Consider the following 22,663-nt stretch of genomic DNA (forward strand, 5'->3'; position numbering starts at 1 on the left):
AATCAAGGGATATGGGGATAGTGCAGGAAAGGGGAGTTGAGGTCAAAGATCAACCCTGATCTTATTGAATGGCGGAGCAGGCTTGCGGGGTCAAATGACCTACTCCTGCTCCTATTTCTGATGTTCTTATGAAAGGTTAGATAACCTACTCCCCTCCTGCACTTCAATCCTGACCTCACTTAAGTTACTATCCAGTGTCCTATTTCTCATGTTTCTACGGTACTCTGAATTTTGGCTTCCATGGGCTCAAACTGATGAATTTAATAAGACAGCTTCAGAATCATTCCAAACTATATTTTCTTGTGTGACGGTGAATCAAGAGCATTTCTGGAAAGTGAATCCAGACTGAGGGGATGAAATTTCACTTTCTTGCACATGGTGAAGGTCCTCAGTGGCAATCTCAGCTCAGCTGCTTATGGCACAAGGAAAGTGATGAGCCTCAAGAGATGTCAGAAACCAAAACTAAGCTATCATGCTTAGCCTGGGACATGCTCAGGAAACATTCTAGAGGCCACGGTGAGATTTTGAAAAAATATTGATTGATGTGACTAAGTTTTGATTTGATTTAACGAATGCTCAAGCACAATCCAGATCCTTGTGCAGGAATATTTATCTTATTGCACGATATAGCATTAGTGTCTCAAAGTAAATATGCTGTGGGGACAGAGAAATAGGTCAAACATCTATGATGGGAGCACCATGCTGACTGGTTTCGAGCAAGGCCAATTTCCCGTGATTTCCCAGACACAGCTCCAATTACATATTCATGGTGAGCCTTCAATCCGTATCAAAATTATATGATTTAAGGGCGGTTAGGAAAATTAGAGAGATGCAGCCACTTAAAAGATGAGTGTAATCTGAGCTCTGTTCGAACATGTCGCTTGGAGATAGCATTGCTGCATGTGTCACTATTCTATCACTAGACCTGAAGCTGCAGCCTGCCAGCAATGCCAGTGGGCCAGCACCCTGCATCCCTCCCACCAACGAATGCAAGCTTAGCAGAGTTACACACACCCCAGAGAACACAGTTACTGAGCTAAACAGGTGAGTCAAAGAGCACAGCGAGGAGAAGCAAGGAGTGGCCCAAATGAGCAGCAGGAACCTGCTGGCCACCATCAAGGGGCCCTTGTACTTGAGCAAATTCTGCAGTGTGGTGATATTAGGCAACCATGCCACGTTCCTGGTGTTATTTAATAGGAAAGGCGATGAAATCGCTCGTGATGCTGACCGATGCGTCAGCTAACTGTTTCATACATTTGCAGGTGGCACATTGGCGGATACTAAAACAAAGTGTCAATGCTAGACTGGAAGAGATGGAGCCAAAAATGTTGTGTGCGGAGGTAAAATTGCTTACCACTGACAATGCCAACCCTATGGTGTCGTTCAACTGCAGATTTCCTGCAGCAGATGGCAATGGCTCAGCAACTGATTCTTTACAGACTTGAAGGCTGTTCAGCCAGTTCCCTAGGGTCATTGCCAGGTCCTGCTGATATGGCTGTTAGCATCATAGTAGATGCAGACAATCCGGCTGGGCAGGACCAGTAGCCACCAAATTATGCAGTCCCCGCTTAACTGAGTCAGTCGGGAAATACACCAGTTTCTCAAAAGTACCAACTAACATTGGGAGCTGATCACACTCACCGTTGTGTTCTGAAATATTTTGTCGACTGATAAACCTTAACACTTTCACTGCGGTAAATGGGCATTAGAGCCAAGGGACAGGCCGATGTATCAACACTGCATGTAATTAATTATGAACTGTCAATCACTGCTTGTTTAACTTGCCACGGTGATTGGAGTGGAAGTGTGAAGCTCAGCATACATTCACTAAGTGAATATGACTCTGAACTGAAGAGGAGCTTGTCTACAGCGATCGGTCTTTTGATGACCTGCAGCCAATTTGGTAATCCTCAGTTTCAACTGAAATTTCAGTTAAAATTGACAGATTTTCCTTCAGTTTGCAGATAATGCAAGGTATAAAGTGGAGAGAGGTTGGAATAAACAGCAGAGGGAGTGCAGTGTACTGCAGTTAAACTTGAAGATAAACTAAGAGATTATGTAAACCTATAAAAAGCACATGAATGTGTGGCCATCACCTGAGAAATGGTAGAAGACCAAGTAGGGGTATAAATCTAGAATTAATGGCCATAAAACACTTGGGCAATATATAACAATTGACAGATCAGTCATAGGTTAAAAATGCATTTTTACTGTGCATTCGAGGCACTGATAATCCTGTCCAGCTGGGAGAAAGAGCTATTTGGCAAAGAAGACTAGACTGCTCGTCCCTGAAAGTATTGTCTAATGAGAACTTTGGAGAATAGTGAGCAATGGAATTAGGAAAGAAGAAATTTGTCATTCTCTTTCCATAGTTACAGTCGGTAGTTAAGGTGGTTTAGGTAAAGGGTCAAAGGCTGGGCACCATAAGTAAGCCTTCCATGGAGAAAGTGAAGGGTGCTCTAGTGAGAGGAGTGCTTGGCCACAAGAACATGGAGGGGAAAGTAGCTGTTGGCTAACTGCCAACAGCTACATGATTAAGGCAAATGATTTGTTATTGCTTAAAAATCAATATTTTTACTGCCTCCAGGACATTGTATAGAAAACTGCAGTGTTCAGATAGCAAATATGCAAGATGTGTTACAGAATGTTCAATTGAAAATTTCAAAACTGAGACCGACAGGTTTTTCTTAGGCAAGGGTATTAAGGGTTACGGAACCAAAGCAGGTAGATGGAGTTAACATACGGATCAGCCATGATCTAATTGAATGGCGAAACAGGCTCGAGGGGCTGAAGTGCGCCTCATCAATTCATTTGCCTAATCATAATGATACAAGTGCTGGGGAACAAAACAAACAGAACGTTGAAAGAAAGACAGATATCGGTCAATTTTATCTATAAAATAAAAAAAATCCTGACCTCCTGCTCCAAAGGTGTAAATGACAGAGGCCATATTCCCCTCATTTAAATATAATTTACATGTGCCCGCCCACATCTCGGGCACCAGCCAGTCCAGGGAAGCCAGAGAATGCAGTATAGGCTGACCAATCACCCCCAACAAAAGTCCTTGGTTGCCTCCTTGGTCCCCTTTAATAGGGAGCTGTGAATTTCAAAATGATTCTTTGGGGCTCCAGCCCACAACTCTGGACTGGACTCACAGGAGGGCCCCACGTGCGCCTTTCAGTGGCCGGTGTGTCTCTTTTCAGCTGGCATACCAGCTGCTACTTGTCTGCCAGACTGAGGTTGAGGAAACTCCTGCCCTGGCAGTCCCCCTCCCCCTGGCTATACCCCATCTGATGTGGTTGACTTTCCTTGGGGCAGAAGGGGGTTCGGCCCCAAACAAGGCTCTGTGGAAACTGGTATAGAAGTCCAGGCCTCCCAGCGGACTTAAGGCAGAAGTGCACCAGAAGGCCTGTGGAAATTTGGGGCTGCAACTCTAAATAGGCAATAATGAATGACAATACCTGTCCTGGCCAATAGTTAGCCCTCAACCAACGTCATTTAAAAAAAGATTATCTGGTCATTTCTCATTGCGGTTTGTGGGAGCTTGCTGTGTGCAAATTGGCTGCCACGTTTTCTACATTACAACAGTGACTACAGTTCAAAAAGTACTTCATTGGCTGTAACGCACTTTGGGGCATCCCGAGGTGGTGAAAGGCGCTATATCAATGCAAGTCTTTCTTTCTTTTTCTTTCTGAAATAGCCAGAAGGGTTGAGGATGCCAGTGACTGTTTCAATGCACTTAATGATATATTAATCACAAGATAGATACAGATGAGGAAGGTCCTTACGGATGACACCAAATTGGGAGAGATAGTTAATACTGAGGAGGACTGCAACAAATTACAGGAAGACCTTAATAAACTTGCAGAATGGGCATATAATTGGCAAATGAAATTCAACACCGATAAATGTGAGGTATTACATTTTGGTAGGAAGAATAGGGAGGTCACTAATTACTTGGAGGGTGCAAGTCTGGGTGGGGTAGAGGAGCAAAGGGATCTCGGTGTACAAACACACAAATCACTAAAAGTAGCGACACAGGTTAACAAGGCCATAAAAAAGTAAACCAGGCACTAGGGTTTATTTCTAGAGGTATAGAATTGAAAAGTAGGGAAGTTATGCTAAACCTGTATCGAACCTTGGTTAGACCACACTTGGAGTACTGCGTACAATTCTGGTCGCCATATTATAATAAGGATATAGAGGCACTGGAGAGGGTGCAGAGAAGATTTACAAGGATGATACCAGAAATGCAAGGGTATACCTGTCAGGAAAGGATGAACTGGCTGGGTCTCTTTTCGCTTAAAAAAAGGCTGAGGGGTGACCTAATTGAGGTCTTTAAAATTATGAAAGGTTTTGATAGAGTAGATAGTGTTTCTTGTGGGAAAGAGCATAATTAGAGGCCATCAATATAAGATAGTCACCAAGGAATCCAATAGGGAATCCAGAAGAAACTTCTTTACCCCAGAGAGTGGTGAGAATGTGGAACTCGCTATCACAGGGAGTAGTTGAGGCAAATAGTATAGATACATTTAAGGGGAGGCTAGATAAGCATACGCGGGAGAAGGGAATAGAGGGTTATGCTGACAGAGTTAGCCGAGGAAAGACGGGAGGAGGCTCAAGTGGAGCATAAATGCCGGCATGGACTGGTTGGGCCAAATGGCTCGTTTCTGTGCTGTATATCCTACGTAGTCCTTGGCCCATCTAAATTCATCTATCCAAAAAGAACCTAAAGTCCCCCCATCACAGCATCTGTTTCTTAAATGATTCTCCAATAAACTAAAATACACAACTTTGAACAGATGCCAACCATAGTTTAAATGATGTGTGTTATGGTGGGAAAGAATTATTTTGTGCTGAGACCCTCGGAGAAAGCAATGAAAATGTTATGGTCAACATTCATTGTCAGTAAGTACACGAGGCTTTTAACAGTGTTGCATCAGGCAAATAAGACTTGGAATGTTTCAAAAGTCACCTAACCTACATTCATTGAGAACAATTCACCAAAAAATTAATAATCCAAAATGCTTCACAAAATGGGGCACCAGCTGGAAGTGGAAGAGATCTTTCAATGAGCAAATGGATCAAAAGTTTGAATGGACTACTTCAAGTTCCAGTCCATAGGTTTAAGATTGTGCAATGTTTAAGCGCCCTCTACAGGCAAAGAATATTTTCAATCAAGGAGAATTTGAATACCTGTCATAAATCCTCTGGCGCTGCAGAAAACTATACATAATATGGGTCATGTGATCGCTGGCAGCTACCACTTCAGCAGGAGGGTTGTATGTATTGATTGCCATAACCTGGGGGAGGAAACGTTAATGTAAATGTATTTTTCATGAACTATTATATTATTATTACGCCACCAAGACACCCATGACAAAAGTGACTACAATCCAAAAGAGAAAAAGTACTTCGCTGGCTATAAAGTGCTTGGAGACGTCCGGTGGTCGTGAAAGGTGCTATATAAATGCAAGTCTTTCTTTCTTTCTTTCAAGACAGTCAGCATTATTATTCTTAGCTTATGGATAAACTATTAGTACCATTCTATCCCAGTATGACAGGGCTATTCAGCCCAAGTGTGATGTAAAAAACATTTTAAGAAAGCAGATTAAAAATGTGACCCTTGAGATCCGGGCCTAAATTTTCAAAAATGCCTGCTGGTGATTAGAACTTCACCTGCTGCTCTAACATATCACAAAATCGCAGACAGGATTTTCCAATATGCATTGGCGATGGATGAGGTATGCCTTTCTGCCAGCATGTACATAGAAAGTTAACTCCCTTATCTAAAAGTATTTTGCTATGTGCTTAGGTTGTCTAACCTCCCTCCCTATGCCCTCTACCGTCAAGAACAACAAGGAATGTCATGGAAACAACAGGTGGTTGGCGAGGCAGGAATGCTGGATCTAGCAGGTAAGTGTAAAGGCAGTTATCTCCTGGATCCAGCAGTTCTCGCCTCCCTTTATCTGGCGGGTTGCCCGTAGCCTGGGAAAACCCACCCGCCCAGAGTTATATTTAAAATGATGGATCACCGTGAGGCACGCAGCCTCATTATAATATTTGAAGTGCCAACCTGCCTCCTGCGAGCAGGTTGGCCACCTGCCCCTGTTAAAACCAGAAATGGGCGGGTTGGGGTCGGAATTCAGATTTTTTACTATTTAACCTCCCACCCGACCCCAAGTCACCTGTTTTTTTAGGGTTAAAATACCCCCTTTAGTATGCAAGCAATATGTGGCCTCCTTATTCTTCCTACCAAAATGCACCACCTCACACTTATCTATATTGAACATTGTTCTTATGATCCTAATGTGTTATTCATTTGAGACCATAGTATATATTCTTGAAATTGTAGGTGATAGTACAGTTGATGGAGATTGGTGCTTCACACAAAATAACCTTTCACTGATTGCATAGCTCATCAGTTCCAGAGATAAGGACAATCCATTTGATATAACATTGGAATTTATTTTACTTTGCTCACAACTGTTTTTAGTGAGATATCTAGCACAAGCCTAGTTACAGACCCTCACAAGACATGCAATGGGAGAGCATTTTGCAAGAAACTGTGCAGGTGTGAAGCCCTGTATTGTCAGTTTAAGGTTGAAGCTTGAAGCTTGAAGTCGTATAAAAATTTCAATTAACCTCTGCCAGTAAACAATTTTATCTCTGTTGTTTCTATAGGATATCCAATAAATAAAATAAACTGGAACTTTGTTCAGGTCAAGTAACTGGCACATAGCCAATAGTTTGAAGAACATCCTACCATAAGCTAGCTGGAGCCATAAACCACCACTATAAACCCAACAGATATTGTTTTGAAAAGCTGTAATTGAAACAGTGTAGGGATGGCATTTGTAAACTCTCAAATTTCACTGCCATCAGAAAAGCTCGATTGAAATGCTCTCCGCCAATCATCCAAAATTATATATGTAGTACAGGTATAATGGAACACAGAAGCAATCACAGTGATTTGGCAATAGTGATCACTGCTATATATACACAGGGCATATGGTAACCCTGTCTTCAATAGTATGTGGAAGTTTTTCCAGAACATTTTGATTTACTGCCTCAAGTCTCCCTCAACCGCTAACTTCTTGGTTTCAATAAAACTGTCTAATTCCCCAGCAATTTGAACTGGACAGTTTTATTAGGAAGATGTAAAGCAGTGAGTCGAAATGTCCAGGAAGAATTTTGAACAGTACTGAAGACAGGAATAAGTCAGAAACCTAATTAATCATGTGCAATTCCTGGTGCACTAAATTTGTTTTGAACTTATATATATGATTAATTGGATTTACAGTACTGCTGTCTTCAGTTCTGTGTGGAAATTCTTGCAGGATGTTTTGGCTCTTCGCCTCTAGTCCTTTTAATAAAACTGTCTTACTCAGTTGCTGCTGAATCAGACAGTTTTACTGAAACACAGTTAGAAGCTGAAATCTAGAGGCAGTGAGTCAAAGCATCCTGCAAGAATTTGCACACTCCACTGAAGACAGGAATAAGGCAGAAACCCAATTAAATTAAATGAAATTAAGTACAGTACTTAGTGTAATAAACTCTATTAAGTTTACTAAGGGTCACACACAGATTGATGATAAACAGACTTAATTGAGAATACCCTCAAGATGCTGAAAAAGGTGATAAGGCGCCCAATCACCTCCTATAGAATGCCAATAGTTCTTCGTGACTGTTTGGCCTGAGGTAATAATTTTTGAAAGTCGCAAAACGCAAGAAGAACAAGATAGCAGCTCAAACAGTAGCCTTGAGGAGACAGGCCTTCATCATTATCTCCTGCACTGCTTTCAAGGAATTAAGGCTATCTGCTGATACATAAATTCAGCCTGTGCTTTCATCACGACATTCACTTTTCAGTTACTGTTCACACTTTAAGTTCAACTAAAAGTTTTTATGGGGGGGGGGGGGGGGGCAGTATTTGTGGCTTAGCTTTGCTGACAAGAGGTTTAAAAAATGGTCACTCTGTACATTTCCTTGGGTTGAGTGCTCATAAATTAATCTTCAAAACCTGTCATCAAATTAAGACTTTCCTAGCAAAAGTAAACAGTGATCACACAGAAAGACAATGAAAACTATTTAAAACTGCAATACGTTTGGACATGTACAGCAATTACAGCATTTTGCACAGGAGTGCACTGAGGCCCAGTAACAAAAGCAATTTTGAAACATTTGTTTTATTACAGATGCATAAAGTTGCATTACAGGATGTGGATATAAGTGTTACCAATTTACTAGGCCCTATTAGTAATTTCCAAAGAATCATTCAATTTACCTTATCAGATGCTTTCACTCTTTTATGATCCAGTTTGGTCAGTTTCTGCACCATGAAAAGGACCCAGAACAAATAATCTGGGTTTTCCTATTAGCAAAAAATAAGCAAGAAAGAACTGGCTTAGTACAAGGATTGAGTTTTAAATAGTTTCATAGAAATTAATATATTGGACAGACACACAACCATGAGGTTTGCCAAATGGGATCTTCTTGTGGCTCAATTTCTTTCTCCTAAATTTTGAATACTTTTTGGAAATTAGATTTCAAATAATTTCCGTGAAATTTATTTCCAAGACTCTCATTTTCTCACTGTGCACGGGAAGGCATTTTTTTTTTTAAACTGTTGAAGTGCAAGATAGTTATGGGCTATCCTTACATACCTTAGTGTCAATAAAAAGGGGGTTGGGGGGGGGAGGGATGGAGAAGGGTACTAACCTGTTCCCATATAGTTTAGGGCACCACCAAGGTTGAAAAGAATAGGAAGACAAGTAAAATCAAGAGGTAGTGGCAGCACGGGTTTGAAAATTCAGCAGAGTGTTGGAAGAAATGCAGCTTGAGGGAGATAAGGAGTTCTATAGTTTAGTGATCCCGAGAAGGAACGAGTCAGAGATTGTGCAATAATTCTCAATTTCAACACAGTGACGATGCAGCAGGAGGAACAGCTTGTAAGACTTTTGTATTTGGAATTAACGGTGAAGTGCTACTCAGGACAGTAAGCCACATAGATTTGGAGGGCCCTGCACCTGGCACCTGATACTGATCTCAGACAGGGTGGCATTGGATGGGGTTACTGGTGGCCTCAGCATCACTGGATCATGGGAGGGGGTGGCACATTTAAAAAAAACTGTCCAGAAGCTCCTGATTGCTGCCTAGTGATCCCTGTTGGAAGTGAATGTGTTATGGATGTTGGGAGGAAAATAGAAACATGCTTAGCTGGGATGCCTTTAGGGTATAGAATTGCTGGCACTCACACCTGAGATTCATTCATTAAAAAGTAGCCAGTTGGGCAAGATTACATGGGTTGCTTAGCTTCAAGAGGAGGAGGAAGGGGGCGTGGGGTGGGGGGAAGCACATGCCTTGCACAGTCAATAGTTAAAAATATATCTGCAACACACATCAGAACTAAAATTAAACAAATGCAGATGATTAATAATTTAAAATTCACAGCAAGTCTGTAACGCAGATGAGCATTTAAAAAGAGTTAAACATATGTCATACACAGACAAAAAAATTAAATGTATCCTAAGTCTACAAAACACCATTTCAAATAAATAATATATTCATTTTATAAGTGAGAACATGTGTTATTTAATTAAAATAGGAGTGGAACCAAATGTTGCAGGAAACTCGTTAATAACATTTTAATAAAAGTATTCATATGCAGAATCTAAATTCCTCTTTCTGGTCATTTTTCTTGAAGGAGTTTTTAAAACCTATATTCCAGTTCCTTTTCTCTTCTGCAGCTTTGAGAAGACCTGCCTGTCATGGATGTTGAAGAGCTCGCTGAGGACACTGACCTTTTGGAGATCGCTTTGCTTCCTCGACAATCACAGTGACTTGAAGAAAAGTTCCCAAACTTCCCACAAATTTAATGGAAAACAAAGAGGAATTTGCGCTGACTGAAGCGAAGCAGTAATAGCCAGGCCTAGGGTCACCCTCCCCAAAACTTATGGGGCTTCACACCGACAAGATTCAAAATAGAAGCTTCTGACTGGTGATGACAATGGTAGTGCTGAAGTCTAATTAACCTTGAAGATGGGCACTGATTCCACTGGGATCTCAGTAATGCCTAATGCTTTTCAGTAGAGTCAAAACTTAGGTCTTGACTGCAGTTTCAACAATGTAATCAAGACCAGAGCACCAATTCCAAACTAGTTATTAAAAAAATTAGTGACCACAGTACCATAGATTAATGTGACCTTGCTGTTTTATCTGTTTAGTAATATCACAGCTGATATTTCTATGCTGTTATCATACAAACTTTTAACACCTGCTTATATTATAAATAGTTTCTAGGTTAATATGTTTTTGAAACAGGCAGTCACAATATTGGTTAGGCACAATTTGGTTCAGTACTTTTATTTTTTCCAAGATACAACCCTTTAAATGATATGACACCATCAATTCCATGTCTAATCATCTGATATTGAAAGGACCAACACACCCATGAATCAGCTTTTTTCTCAACATTACAGATCTTCATAATTAAAATGTACAATTTGATGCAATGATAATATAAAGATATCTGTCGCCAATTACGAGTATACTTCTGGTACTGAATTTTAGCCAGTGCTTCCGACATGTCTTCCTTGTTCCTCAACTGAGGATTCCCCTCTACTGTGGTTGACACGGCCCTTGACCATGTCCGTTCCATTTCCCACACTTCTGCTCTCACCCCTTCCCCTCCCTCCCAGAACCACGATAGGGTTCCCCTTGTCCTCACTTTTCACCCCACCAGCCTCCACATTCAACGGATCATCCTCCGCCATTTCCGCCACCTCTAGCGTGATCCCACCACCAAACACATCTTCCCCCTCCCCTTTCAGCATTCTGAAGGGACCGCTCCCTCCACGACACCCTGGTCCACTCCTCAATCACCCCCAACAGCCCCTCCCCTCCCCACAGTACCTTCCCATGCAAGCGCAGGAGATGCAACACTGCCCTTTTACCTCCTCCCTTCCCACTGTCCAGGGCCTCAAACACTTCTTCCAGGTGAAACAGCGATTTACTTGTACTTCTTGCAATTTAGTATACTGTATTCGCTGCTCACGATGCGGTCTCCTCTACATTGGGGAGACCAAACACAGATTGGGCGATCGCTTTGCGGAACACCTCCGTTCAGTCCCTAAGGGTGACCCTGAGCTTCCGGTCGTCTGTCACTTTAATTCTCCACTCCACTCCGACCTCTCTGTTCTCGGCCTCTTACATTGTTCCAATGAAGCTCAACGTAAGCTCGAGGAACAGCACCTCATCTTTCTACGAGGCACTTTACAGCCTTCTGGACTCGGAGTTCAACAATTTCAGACTATAACCTCTGCCCCTATTTTTTCAGGCATCGCTGTTGATGATTCTGCCATCCCCATTTGTAACATTTCACCACTCCTGCTTTCCACCTCTCCCCCCTTTCCCTGCCTCTGCACCTGCTTAAAATCTGTTACATCTCTAACTTTTTCCAATTCTGACAAAGGGCCACAGACTTGAAACTCTGTTTTTCTCTCTCCACAGATGCTGCCTGACCTGCTGAGTGTTTCCAGCATTTTCTGTTGTTATTTCTCTATCCACATGGCTGGCGAAGGAAGTTGGTCTGCTGAATTCCACCCCCTGCTCTTCTGCACCCCTCCACCCGCAATCTCTGAGAGATTCGCACATGAGGAGTTAAAAGTTAAAACAGCTTTCTGCCGAGCATGGGTTGTAAATTGAGTAAGGGGATTTTAAAGCAAATATATCTCCACAGACCAGAGGGCTGACCTGCGTGCCTATCAGATCGGGGATCAGGTCACTTCTGTTCAGGGAATGGCGAGTTTATAACAGCAATAAAACAATAAGAGTGGAGTGCCTGGTTATTTAGTTATTCTGTGGCATTTGTATGCATCTTTGATGTACAATGATTTATTGGTGGTATGCATAGAATGTAGTGATCAAAGGTAAAATTTGGTATAAGATTGTGCCTTGCCACAGTACCGAAACAGCTCTCATCAGTCACAAATGACATCTTTTGTGACTGTGACAAAGGTAAACTATCCCTTCTCATTCTTCTTGACTTGTCTGCAGTCTTTGATGCGGTTGACCACGCCATCCTTCTCCAATGCCTCTTCACCATCATCCAGCTGGGTGGGACTGCACTCGCCTGGTTCCATTCTTATCTATCTAATCATAGCCAGAGAATCACCTGCAACGGCTTCTCTTCCAGCTCCCGCATCGTTACCTCTGGGGTCCCCCAAGGATCTATCCTTGGCCCCCTGCTATTTCTCATCTACATGTTGCCCCATGGTGACATCATCCAAAAACACAGCATCAGTTTCCACATGTATGCTAACGACACCCAGCTGTACCTCACTACTTCTTCTCTCGACCCCTCCACGGTCTCTAAATTGTCAGACTGCTTGGCCGACATACAGTTCTGGATGAGCAGAAATTTTCTCCAATTAAATATTGGAAAGGCCGAAGCCATCCAAAACTTGGCTGCCCGTGTCCTAACTCGCACCAAGTCCCGTTCACTCATTACCCCTGTGCTCACTGACCTACATTGGTTCCCGGTTAAGCACCGCTCCGACGTGTGTGTAAGCAGTCCAACGCCCAGTACCTGGATTGGGTTCCGGAGTAGATTCAGGACTCGGAGAAGTAGAAGGTTTTGCATGTGCTTAATTTCATTCAGGTCACTGATCTGATAAGATAAAAGTCAATATAATGAACAAAGACTTCTTTTTAAGCATCTTTTAGATCTTTATATGGCATTGGATGTCTTAACAGATCATCAATACTTCCCTGCTACAGGTCAACATTCATCAGCAGTTTTGAGCAACGAAAATGTAATACCAATTGTATTACTTGCAATTTGTCTGAAAGATGTTCTCATCTGTTAAAGCTGCCAGGAGGCTGGGCGAAGAGGGGAAAACTAATTGGACGGTACTCCTAGTCTCTGCAGCTAATTATGACCCTGCAAGATTGAATGTGAATTAGGAAATATATTTACACAGTTCCCAGACCATATATTTAAAGGATAATAGAAGAAATATATTTTTACGCAACTTTAAAGACTTTTATGGTGGAGTGACTCAATGCTTGGGGATTGGGTCTGATCCAACCCAGACTCACAGAATGAAAGCTTCTCCTCTCTGATGATTATATGGTCCCACGTGAAGTCTCCTTGGGTAGAACTGCTTTCAGTTCATATCAAGCGTGGATCCAGAGCACAAAACTCATCGTTTGGCAATCTCATTCATAGGAAAGCAGCAATGGCTGGTATGGGAAATGGAAATATCTCACTGCTGCAGAGGATAGTGCTCTATGGAGTTTGGAACTATGGAACATTGATGTTGCAGAGCGGAAAAAGCTGGTACACTGATGTTAGATTGTGGAAGAAGCTTTGCTCTACATCTGGCTCATCCTGCACCAGACTTGGAAATGCTAGATGCTGATATTGAGTGACAGAAGAGGGAAACGGTGTTTTATTTCCCAGGACTAATATCCTTTGCTTTGAAAAGCAGAAAATTCAGCCACAGGAACCTCACCCTACACACCTCAAGCTGTTAACTCAGTCACAATATACCCATTTTTCAACACATGTGCATGCTACAGACTCAACATGGTTAGCTGAACAGGAGCCCGCTCGCTGAAAACTGTACAAGTCCACCTTATACACCTTAATTCACAAACCAGGTTGAAATGGAAATGAGTAAACCTTGCATTCCCACCCTGAACAGATTCTTACCTGATTGTTCTCCAGGTCGATAGTTTCCAGCAGGTCGTGGTCCTCCAAACCAATCAAAGTTTCTATTTTATTGTTCGACAAATCAAGCTTGCGCAGGCATTTCATATTTGCCAGTCCACTCACGTTTGTGAGCTGGTTACCTCGCTGTGAATAAATTATAAGCATAGGAGGAAGAAAATATTTGGCATTTTGAGGTAATTTGTTCTTGATTTTCTATCCCCCATGGAATTGTCAGAATTTCCTGCTTTTATACAAAGAGTTCTGCATCTTTTCAGGGATTCAGTTGCATTGCTGCATTCAGCAATTCTTTTTTTTAAAAAAACATTCATAGCATTGCTAAGAGAACAAAGAAATAAAAGACGAGGAGCTACTAATACAATTTCTTTTTGAATCAGATGCATCGGTATCTATGTCAAAATGGTAAGATTTTAAATGGAGCAGAGTAGCAGTGGGACCTGGGTGTCTGGATACACATTAAAAGGTTGTAGCACAAGATACAGCCATTAAAAAGGCAAACAGAATGCTTAATAACAACAGAAAATGCTGGAAAAACTCAGCAAGTCAGGCAACATCCGTGGAGAGAAATTTGAGTTGACGTTTCGGGTTTGACCCTTCTTCAAAACTGGAGAGAAAAGGAACTGGATCGAAGGCAGGGCTGCGATCGGACAAAAGAATAAAAGAACCAAAAGAAGTAAAAGAGATTAGAAGCTAGACGAGATGGTAATAGGCTGTGATTGGGTGTAAAGTGTACTGGCAGGGTAAAAGATAGCTGCCAGGTGTGAGAGAGAAACAAAAGGAAAGGAGGGGGGGAAGGAAAGGAGTGGAAAAATATAAGTGAAAATGAAATAGGGGCCAAGGTTATGATCTGAAATTGTTGAACTCAATATTGAGACCGGAAGGCTGCAGAGTGCCTAATCGGAAGATGAGGTGCTGTTCCTCGAGTTTACGTTGAGCTTCCGTGGAACAGTACAAGAGGCCAAGGACGGTGAGGTCCGAGTGGGAATGGAGCGGTGAATTGAAATGACAGGCGACCGGAAGCTCGGGGTCACCCTTACGGACTGAACGGAGGTGTTCCGCAAAGCGGTCACCCAATCTGCGTTTGGTCTCCCCAATGTAGAGGAGACCGCATCGTGAGCAGCGAATACAGTATACTAGATTGCGAGAAGTACAAGTAAATCGCTGTTTCACCTGAATGCTTAGTTTGATATCTACAGGCATTGAATACAAAAGCAAGAAGGTAATATTGAATTTAATAGAAAAGGTGCAGCATAGGTTCACTGGGATATTATCAGAAATGAGGGGTAACTTACAGTTACGAAGAGAGATTTGAGAAGTCAGGGCTTTTTTTTTTAACTGGAGCAGAGAAGGTTAAGGGAATTACCTGAGGGACTTCTTCCAGATTCTGAAGGGTTAAAGTAAATAGTGATAGATTGTTTCAATTAGGTAATGAGATCGTAATGAGAAAGCTCAAATTTAAGACAAACACAAGAATTAAAAAGGGGATAAAAAACCTCTCTTTACGGTTGGAATGTGAAACTCGGTGCCATTGTTGAAGTCGAGTCCATAATTCTTCTTAGGGAATTAGATAGCTGCTTGAACAAGAGGAATATTGAAAAGGAGTGGAACAAGCAGGAGAGTGGGATTAGACTAGGTTGCTCATGTGGAGAAAAACATCAGCATTGACTTGATGGGCCGAAGGGCCTATTTCTGTACTGTAATAATCTATGGTCCTGCGAACAACAAATAAGAAATGTCACAATTGGTCTGCGAACAAGACAATCAGCACAGCACTGCCAATGTTTCTAAAGGTGAAAAGTGCAAGAGCACTCATGGCCACTGCATCATCACAGCATGTCCACTCTCACAAAATGGGATACATGTAGAGTTCCACTGCAAAAAACTGTGAATTACAATAGCTATAAAACTAATTGGTATAAAAAGGACATACACTTGGCACATATTCAGGATGAGTACTCACCTGTCACAATACCGACCCAAGCATCCAGACTCGAGTCCTCCTTATTTAAAGAGCATTTACACTTTCCTTCACTGCACTGAACATATGGTGTTTTATGCCAGCTTTCTGGAGGCTGTTTAGCATGATGGCATGCTGTAATTTCCAATTAAAAGCTTAATAAAGACTTGAATATAAAAAAGGTTTTTACGGCACAATTGAAATTTGCCAAGTGGCTCTGTGGGCCTGGACAGCCTTTGATTGGCACCTAAACTCCCAATACATTGGATATATTATTAAACAGCGAACCATCTGATAGTGATCGTTGAAACCGTCAATATCTTTGTATTTGATTCTTCTAAAAAAGCTTTTTTTTAAAAATATATATATTCTGCAAAGAAACAAGTCTGTCATATTATGACAGAAGAAAACCAGTCACTCTGCAAGTAGACGCTTCTACCAGAGGACTAGGGGCAGCTCTGGTGCAGGAAGGAAAGCAGATAGCTTTCGCATCAAAGGCCTTGACGTCAGCCGAGGCGAGATACGCCAACATAGAAAGAGAACTATTAGCAGTAGTGTACGGATGCGAGAAATTCCATACATACCTATATGGCAGGCGATTTACAATAGAGAGTGACCATCGTCCACTAGAACAGATCTATAAGAAGAATCTGTGCAAAGCGCCTGCAAGACTGCAAAGACTACTTCTAAGGATCCAAAGCTATGACTTCACGCTTAAATATAAGCCAGGAAAGGAAATGGTGCTAGCAGATGCGTTGTCTCGATTGTCACCATATGGGAAACACGAGGTGGAGGGCCTAACAGTAAAAATCCACCACTTAGTGAATGTTACCCCTACAAAGCTCAGTCAAATCAGAGATGAGACTAGCAAAGATGAGGAGTTGCAACTACTCACACAAGTAATACAGGGGTGGCCGGAGAGAATCCAGCAGGTACAGGCGACAATTCGTCAATACTGGACGATTAAAGACGATATTGCAGTAGAAGACGGTATTCTCCTTGCTGGATCGAGGATCATCGTGCCAAAGACGATGCAGACACAACTTCTCCATCTCATACATGAAGGCCACATGGGAATGGAGAAATGCAAGCTGAGAGCCAGATCAGCTGTATACTGGATAGGAATGTACAAAAATATCGAACAGATGGTCTCTGCATGTGGTATATGCCAGAAATACAAAAATGCACAACAGAAAGAGATGATACCTAGTGAAATACCATCAAGACCATGGCATACTGTTGGGGCAGATCTCTTCGTGTGCAATCAAGAATGGTATCTCATAGTGGCAGATTACTATTCCAAGTTTCCTTTTGTGAGAAGGATGAAAGACTTGAGAGCCACAACTACCACCAGGATTGCAAAGAGCTTGTTTGCTGAACAAGGAATCCCAGAAAAGGTAATCTGTGACAATGGAACCCAGTTCACATCAAGTGAATTCAGAGCTCTGGCAAAAAAGTATGGGTTCAAAATAGTAACCTCATCCCCACATTTCCCAAGGGGACACGGGTTCATCGAAAGACAGATACAGACTGTCAAGAGAACTCTCATCAAAAGTAGTGAGATGGGGGAAGACCAAGACCTTGCCCTCCTATCACTCAGATCAACACCACTGAAAGCAGACATGAAATCACCTGCGGAATTGCTGAATGGGAGGAAGTTTAAGACTACACTACCAGCAAAAATACATCCTCCCCAGGACCAGGAGGACTTCAGACAGAAGCTGGCAGAAGCACAAATCGTAGGAAGCAAACATTACGATAAACATGCAAAGACGCTACCAGAATTGCTGAATGGACAATCAGTGCATGTGGAAGACCCGGTGTTGAAAACCTGGAATCCAGCCAAGGTCATTAGAAAAGCTGATACTCCAAGATCCTACTTCGTAGAGACTGAACCTGGTAACCAATACAGACGGAACAGACTCCACATCAGACCTTCACCTGAACTGGATAAGCAGCAGACAACATCAGCAACATTGACAACACCAGCTACCACAAGCAGTACAACACCAGAAACAAGCGCTACAAATCAAACAACCACGAGCATGCACACTCCAACTCCAAAGGTGACAGCAACAACAACGAGAGCGGAACACACCAAAACACCGCAGAGAGGAATGGTCACCACCAAATCTACAAGATGGAGGGACAACATCCAACCACCTGAGCGATATCGCGAATAAAAAAAAACTCATGATTCTTTGTAGTTGATAATAATAGTTTAGATATAATATGTTAATTTAAATTGTTAAATTTCATGTTTTAGTTTTTTGAGAAAGAGGGATGTTACATTGTTATAGTATCACATCGTTAAACGGAACTACTTTGGTATGGTGTTGTTATATTGCTATGTGGCACACTGTGCACGGGCAGTGCACAGTGCAGCGTCAGACATCTTGTATCACTCCGCACCATGCGGCAGCACAGAAACAAGGCAAGAATACAGCTAGTAAAAGCAGTAACTAAAATGAGCTAAAAGTGTCTGTATTATTTATAGTATATAAGAACACAAGGAGACACAACAATTTCTTTTTTTTCCTTTTGCCTCTAGGTTTTCCCCCGTGCCACATACCATTCACCCAACCGAAAGAGAGATGGTGGGCTATGCCCACCTGCTTGGAAAAAGGGAAGAACAGAGAAGCATCTAGGCTCTGAACACTACAATGCAGCAGCATCTGTGGGTGTGACCCCCCAAGTCATACCACTCATTGGTACTGTAGGTCACATCCATGTTCTATTGGTAGATTTAAAAACAATGTGGGAGATGGAGTCCAAAGGTGTCGCCACAGTCTGCACAGATCTGACTTCACACAAATGTCAGGAACTATTAGAAATATTTAAAGCTTGCTCCCCATTTCTTTAGACAAGGCGTATTTGACATTGAAGGATGACTGTGCATGGTGAAAATAATGACCATTGACATGGACAATATAAATTGGTCAAGGGACAATTAGGTGTGTTTCTGGAAAGTAAAGGGATTGAGGGATATGGTGAAGATAATCTATGGAAAAGATATTGGCTTGTCAAGCCCAACAGTCTTGTCCTGTTCCTAAGGTTCTTATTTTCTCTCATTTCTAATTTTAGTAATAACACTTAGTAACTTCAGACTGTAGTCTGTGGCTTGTCAGCCTATCTTTGGCACATCAGAAATGTCAGGAACAATGGGGAATGCTTAAAGCTTGCTCCTCATTCCTCTAGACAAGAGACAAAGTGAAAGGGACAAGAAACAAGGCTATATGAAGTGATGACTTACTAGGCAAAGAAATTTAATTGGCAGGTTGTCCAGGCCACTGACTTCCAAAAGCTTATTTTCTGCCAGGCTGAAGTAGTTGAGACTTCTGCAGTTCTGCAAGCCTTCGATTGCCTGGATTTGATTGTCTGTGAACCAGTAATTAGACATAAGGAAGAATACACAAGAAATAATGAACAACTTAAATCCCAAGTAAAGTTTGCAGACCAAGTAAATCCTGCCAGTCCAATTAATTTTATTTCATTACTTACACTGCAGATCAGCTTTGGAACTGTAGTTTTCAGCAATTGTGATTGTGGTTCCATTCCAAAGGGAAAGAGGGAAATTTCCTCCATTTATGCTCTCCCCACAGTTAATAACCACAATCCACTGAAGCTTTACACTTTTGGAAAGGTGGGATGGTCTGGTGGACTCACCATTTTATGGATGCTGTGAATATCATATTTTGGTAAATACCCATGTGTTCAAGTGATACAGCAAGATTTCCCATTGCCCCGAACCAACCCTGTCAACACTGGAATGTTCTGATGAAGGGTCATCAACCTGAACCGTTAACTCTGTTTCTCTCTCCACAGATGCTGCCTGACCTGCCGAGTGTTTCCATTTGCTTTTGCAATAATATTGGCCTATTGTCCTTTTCCTCCTGCCTCTTCTCATTCAAACACCTCATTTTCTATTATCCTTCCTGCCTCTCCTTCAAAATCCCCATTTTCGAATATGCCTCCAAGCCCGCCTCCCTAAAATGTCTTCCCTATTTTCCTCACTGAGCCCTGTACTGAGCAGCGCTTCATCCTCGGTGACTTAAACCTACACCTAAATGTTCCCCACCCTCCCTCTTCCCTGAATTCTATGCCCTCCTGTACTCGCTCAGCCTCACCCGACATATCAACTCCCCACCCACACCATGGCCACCTCTTCGATCTCCCTGTCACTCAGACCTATGACTGGAACCATAAGACTAATAGTAACCGAAGAAAATAATGAACCACTTCAAACGAAAAGAACTGTTCTTAGTATTTCTGCCAAATGTAGTAAACGGGTAAAGGATACTGCCCAAATTCAGTTTAAAGAGAAACTGATAGTCTGAGAGATCTTTCATTTCAGATATCTGGTTGTAGGAAAAATCCACTTCCTGCAACATAAAATAAACAGTTACTTTGTCTTGAATATAACTGGGGAGGGTTCTGCCCATCTCCTGAGACAACTTTAGTTCAAACTATTTCAGCCACATTCAAGACACCAACACGTGGCTTGACAACGTTAAAAACATATATTTAATGAGCATAGAGTACAAATGATTAAATAGCTACAATAAATTCCAATGACGAACACTGAGGAAATGCGGATGGAAATTTTTTTTTTTTTTTTAATGTAAACATGGACGAGTAAACATGTTCAGAACATTCAAAGGGTTAAGAAATGTTTCTTGAAGAATATGATGATGCGAACCACTTCAGAGAACACAACAGCAACCTTCTTGAATGAAAGTAAAATTGGATAGCAATTAGGATTTATGGTTGCACAGCAGCATAGAATGGAAGATTGCTACTTGATTAAGTAGTACTGACCTTGCAGTCTTGTCCTCTGAAACAGGTAACTGGTTCTGTTCTACTGTACACCCACACCTCCATCACTGCTTCTCTTTATTGAAAATGTTACCAAATTCTAATCCATAACAATCACAATTCAGATGTTCTATTGCTCTTAGTTTGCGATATGATTGTTGCTACATTTATGTAGCATTGGAGGGTGGGTGGGAGCTGGATTAAAGCTTTGCTCCTTCAAAGCCTCTTCTGCTGTCACTCGCCAGCAACATCATTCTTTAACTTTCAATTCTCTGAGGCAAAGCATAACCAGAGCTTGATTTGCGGTTGTTTAGGGACTCGCTCTGCAAGCGCTAAAATATAATTTCGGAGATGAGGAAATATGCATTAAAAATAATGAGAGGTGAAAGGATTGAATGATTTGGCTTTAAAACTTTGAAACTAAAAAGGAAAGGCTCCTTTAGTATATATGTTATTTATTTAAAAATACTACACTCTCAACACCCTGCCTTGAACTTCACAGTGGGAGTTACCCAACCCAGTACAGCCATCCACCCATCTTGGTTCCCAATATAGCCACAGCTAAATACTCACTCCAACCTTTCCTACATTACAGTGACTACACTTCAATAAGTACTTCATTGGCTGTAAAGCGCTTTGGATCGTCCGGTGGTCGTGAAAAGCGCTATATAAATGCAAGTCTTTTTCTTTTTTTCCTCCCATACAATGCCACCCAAGCAGATAAGCATATTTAACATGGCCAACATACTCAATGTACATCTGTAGGATTTCAATTTATAAAGTGGGCACAATAGGGGTGACTTTGAGTTTGCACTGCGAGCAGGGAGCTTTGCCCAGCAGCGGTGCAGATCAGGAAATCACAGATATTCTGCCCACGATTTCCAAACATGTACAGCTGGTGCACGAGGCTCCTCGCTGGCGGGGTAAACTCGGAAAACTGACCCGAATGTAAACTTAGAGAAACAAATATATCAAAGTATGTAAAGGTTAAGTTTAAATAAAAATACACTTTGATAGACTGGACAATGCATAATCAATAGTTTCTTTACCCAATCCATCCACATCTCCTTTGCTTGCATATTATTTATCTAGCCCCCGTCCTTGCATAAAATCCTATCCAAACTGGATGCTCAGTGAGTCCTTAATTTGTTTAAGAGCCACTCAATGGCTTACCTTAATATATTTGGGTAGTGTTAGGTCAGCGAGTGAGCTCAGCGCATTGTGGGAGGCATCCAGCTGCAACAGGTAGGGCATACGACTTACACAGCGCAAATCTGTAAACCATAAAAATAATGTTGAGCTACAGCTCAGGAAACAAGCAATTTGATTCATGCAGTTCACGATTAACTTCAATGGAAATCTCTTAAAATGTATGTTATTAGGATCTGATTTATTTTGTTTCATTGTAGTGTTGCTGGTTTACTTCAAGTTGCCTTAAAAAAAAAGCAGGTTCTGTCAAAGTGCATTCTCAGTCATGGTTTTATTGCAGAACTGACAGTTCAAAGCACAACAATCAGTTTCAGAATGTCCAGTCGCACTCTTGGTAACTTGCTCCCCATTTCTAAGTATGAATAACAGGTCATGGAAAGGAAAGCATTTTGTCAAATTCTATTTTAAACAAACACTTTTTCAATAAAATATAGACCTCTTTTAACAACTAATTGGACAAAGGGAAAACTGAAAATGAGGGGGAGAGAGGGGAAACAATCAAGCTTTCCTTTTGCATTTTTCCCACTTGCTTGTTTTGTGATTGCTGCTTGTAACTGACATCTGTAATATTCTTTGTTGAACATTCGGAAACCTAAGCCTAGAAATTACTTTGTGATTAGAGTACAAACACTTAATGCTTTCATATGATATTCTGTTTTTTAAATGTTTTTTGCATCTATATTACCTTTTATTAATAGATGTCAAACCAATTCAAATTTTATTCTCATCATTCACTAGTAATTATTTATTTACCAATGCTTATTAAAGAAATGTGCCCTTTTCACTCTGTTATTTATGTAATTTGAAATGTTTTAATTAATTTTATGAGTAGGCAGTTCAATGTATATGGTATTACTAAGAGGAACTTTAATAAACAAATATGCAAGTAGGTGAAACAGACTTCTAAGTCAGTGCTCTAAGGCACATAAGGCATTAGAGCAGTCCAG

General features: G+C 41.5%; 1 protein-coding gene across 1 annotated transcript in view; it reads right to left on the reverse strand.

The window, feature by feature from the left end:
* Window positions 1-22,663, reverse strand: part of lrguk (leucine-rich repeats and guanylate kinase domain containing) — a 146,015-nt gene that overhangs the window by 115,880 nt on the left and 7,472 nt on the right. Inside the window, exons 3-9 of the mRNA XM_086010866.1 lie at window positions 21,681-21,781; window positions 19,993-20,074; window positions 18,946-19,070; window positions 13,718-13,861; window positions 12,590-12,670; window positions 8,288-8,374; window positions 5,197-5,303 (exon numbers count right to left, since the gene is read on the reverse strand). Of these exons, the coding sequence (XP_085866992.1) occupies window positions 5,197-5,303; window positions 8,288-8,374; window positions 12,590-12,670; window positions 13,718-13,861; window positions 18,946-19,070; window positions 19,993-20,074; window positions 21,681-21,781 (727 nt within the window). The remainder of the gene's footprint in view (window positions 1-5,196; window positions 5,304-8,287; window positions 8,375-12,589; window positions 12,671-13,717; window positions 13,862-18,945; window positions 19,071-19,992; window positions 20,075-21,680; window positions 21,782-22,663) is intronic.

This window comes from Somniosus microcephalus, chromosome 17 (assembly GCF_052327205.1).
Source record: "Somniosus microcephalus isolate GS21.2 chromosome 17, FLI_Smic_1.0, whole genome shotgun sequence".
In the NCBI taxonomy this organism is placed as follows: Eukaryota; Metazoa; Chordata; class Chondrichthyes; order Squaliformes; family Somniosidae; genus Somniosus; species Somniosus microcephalus.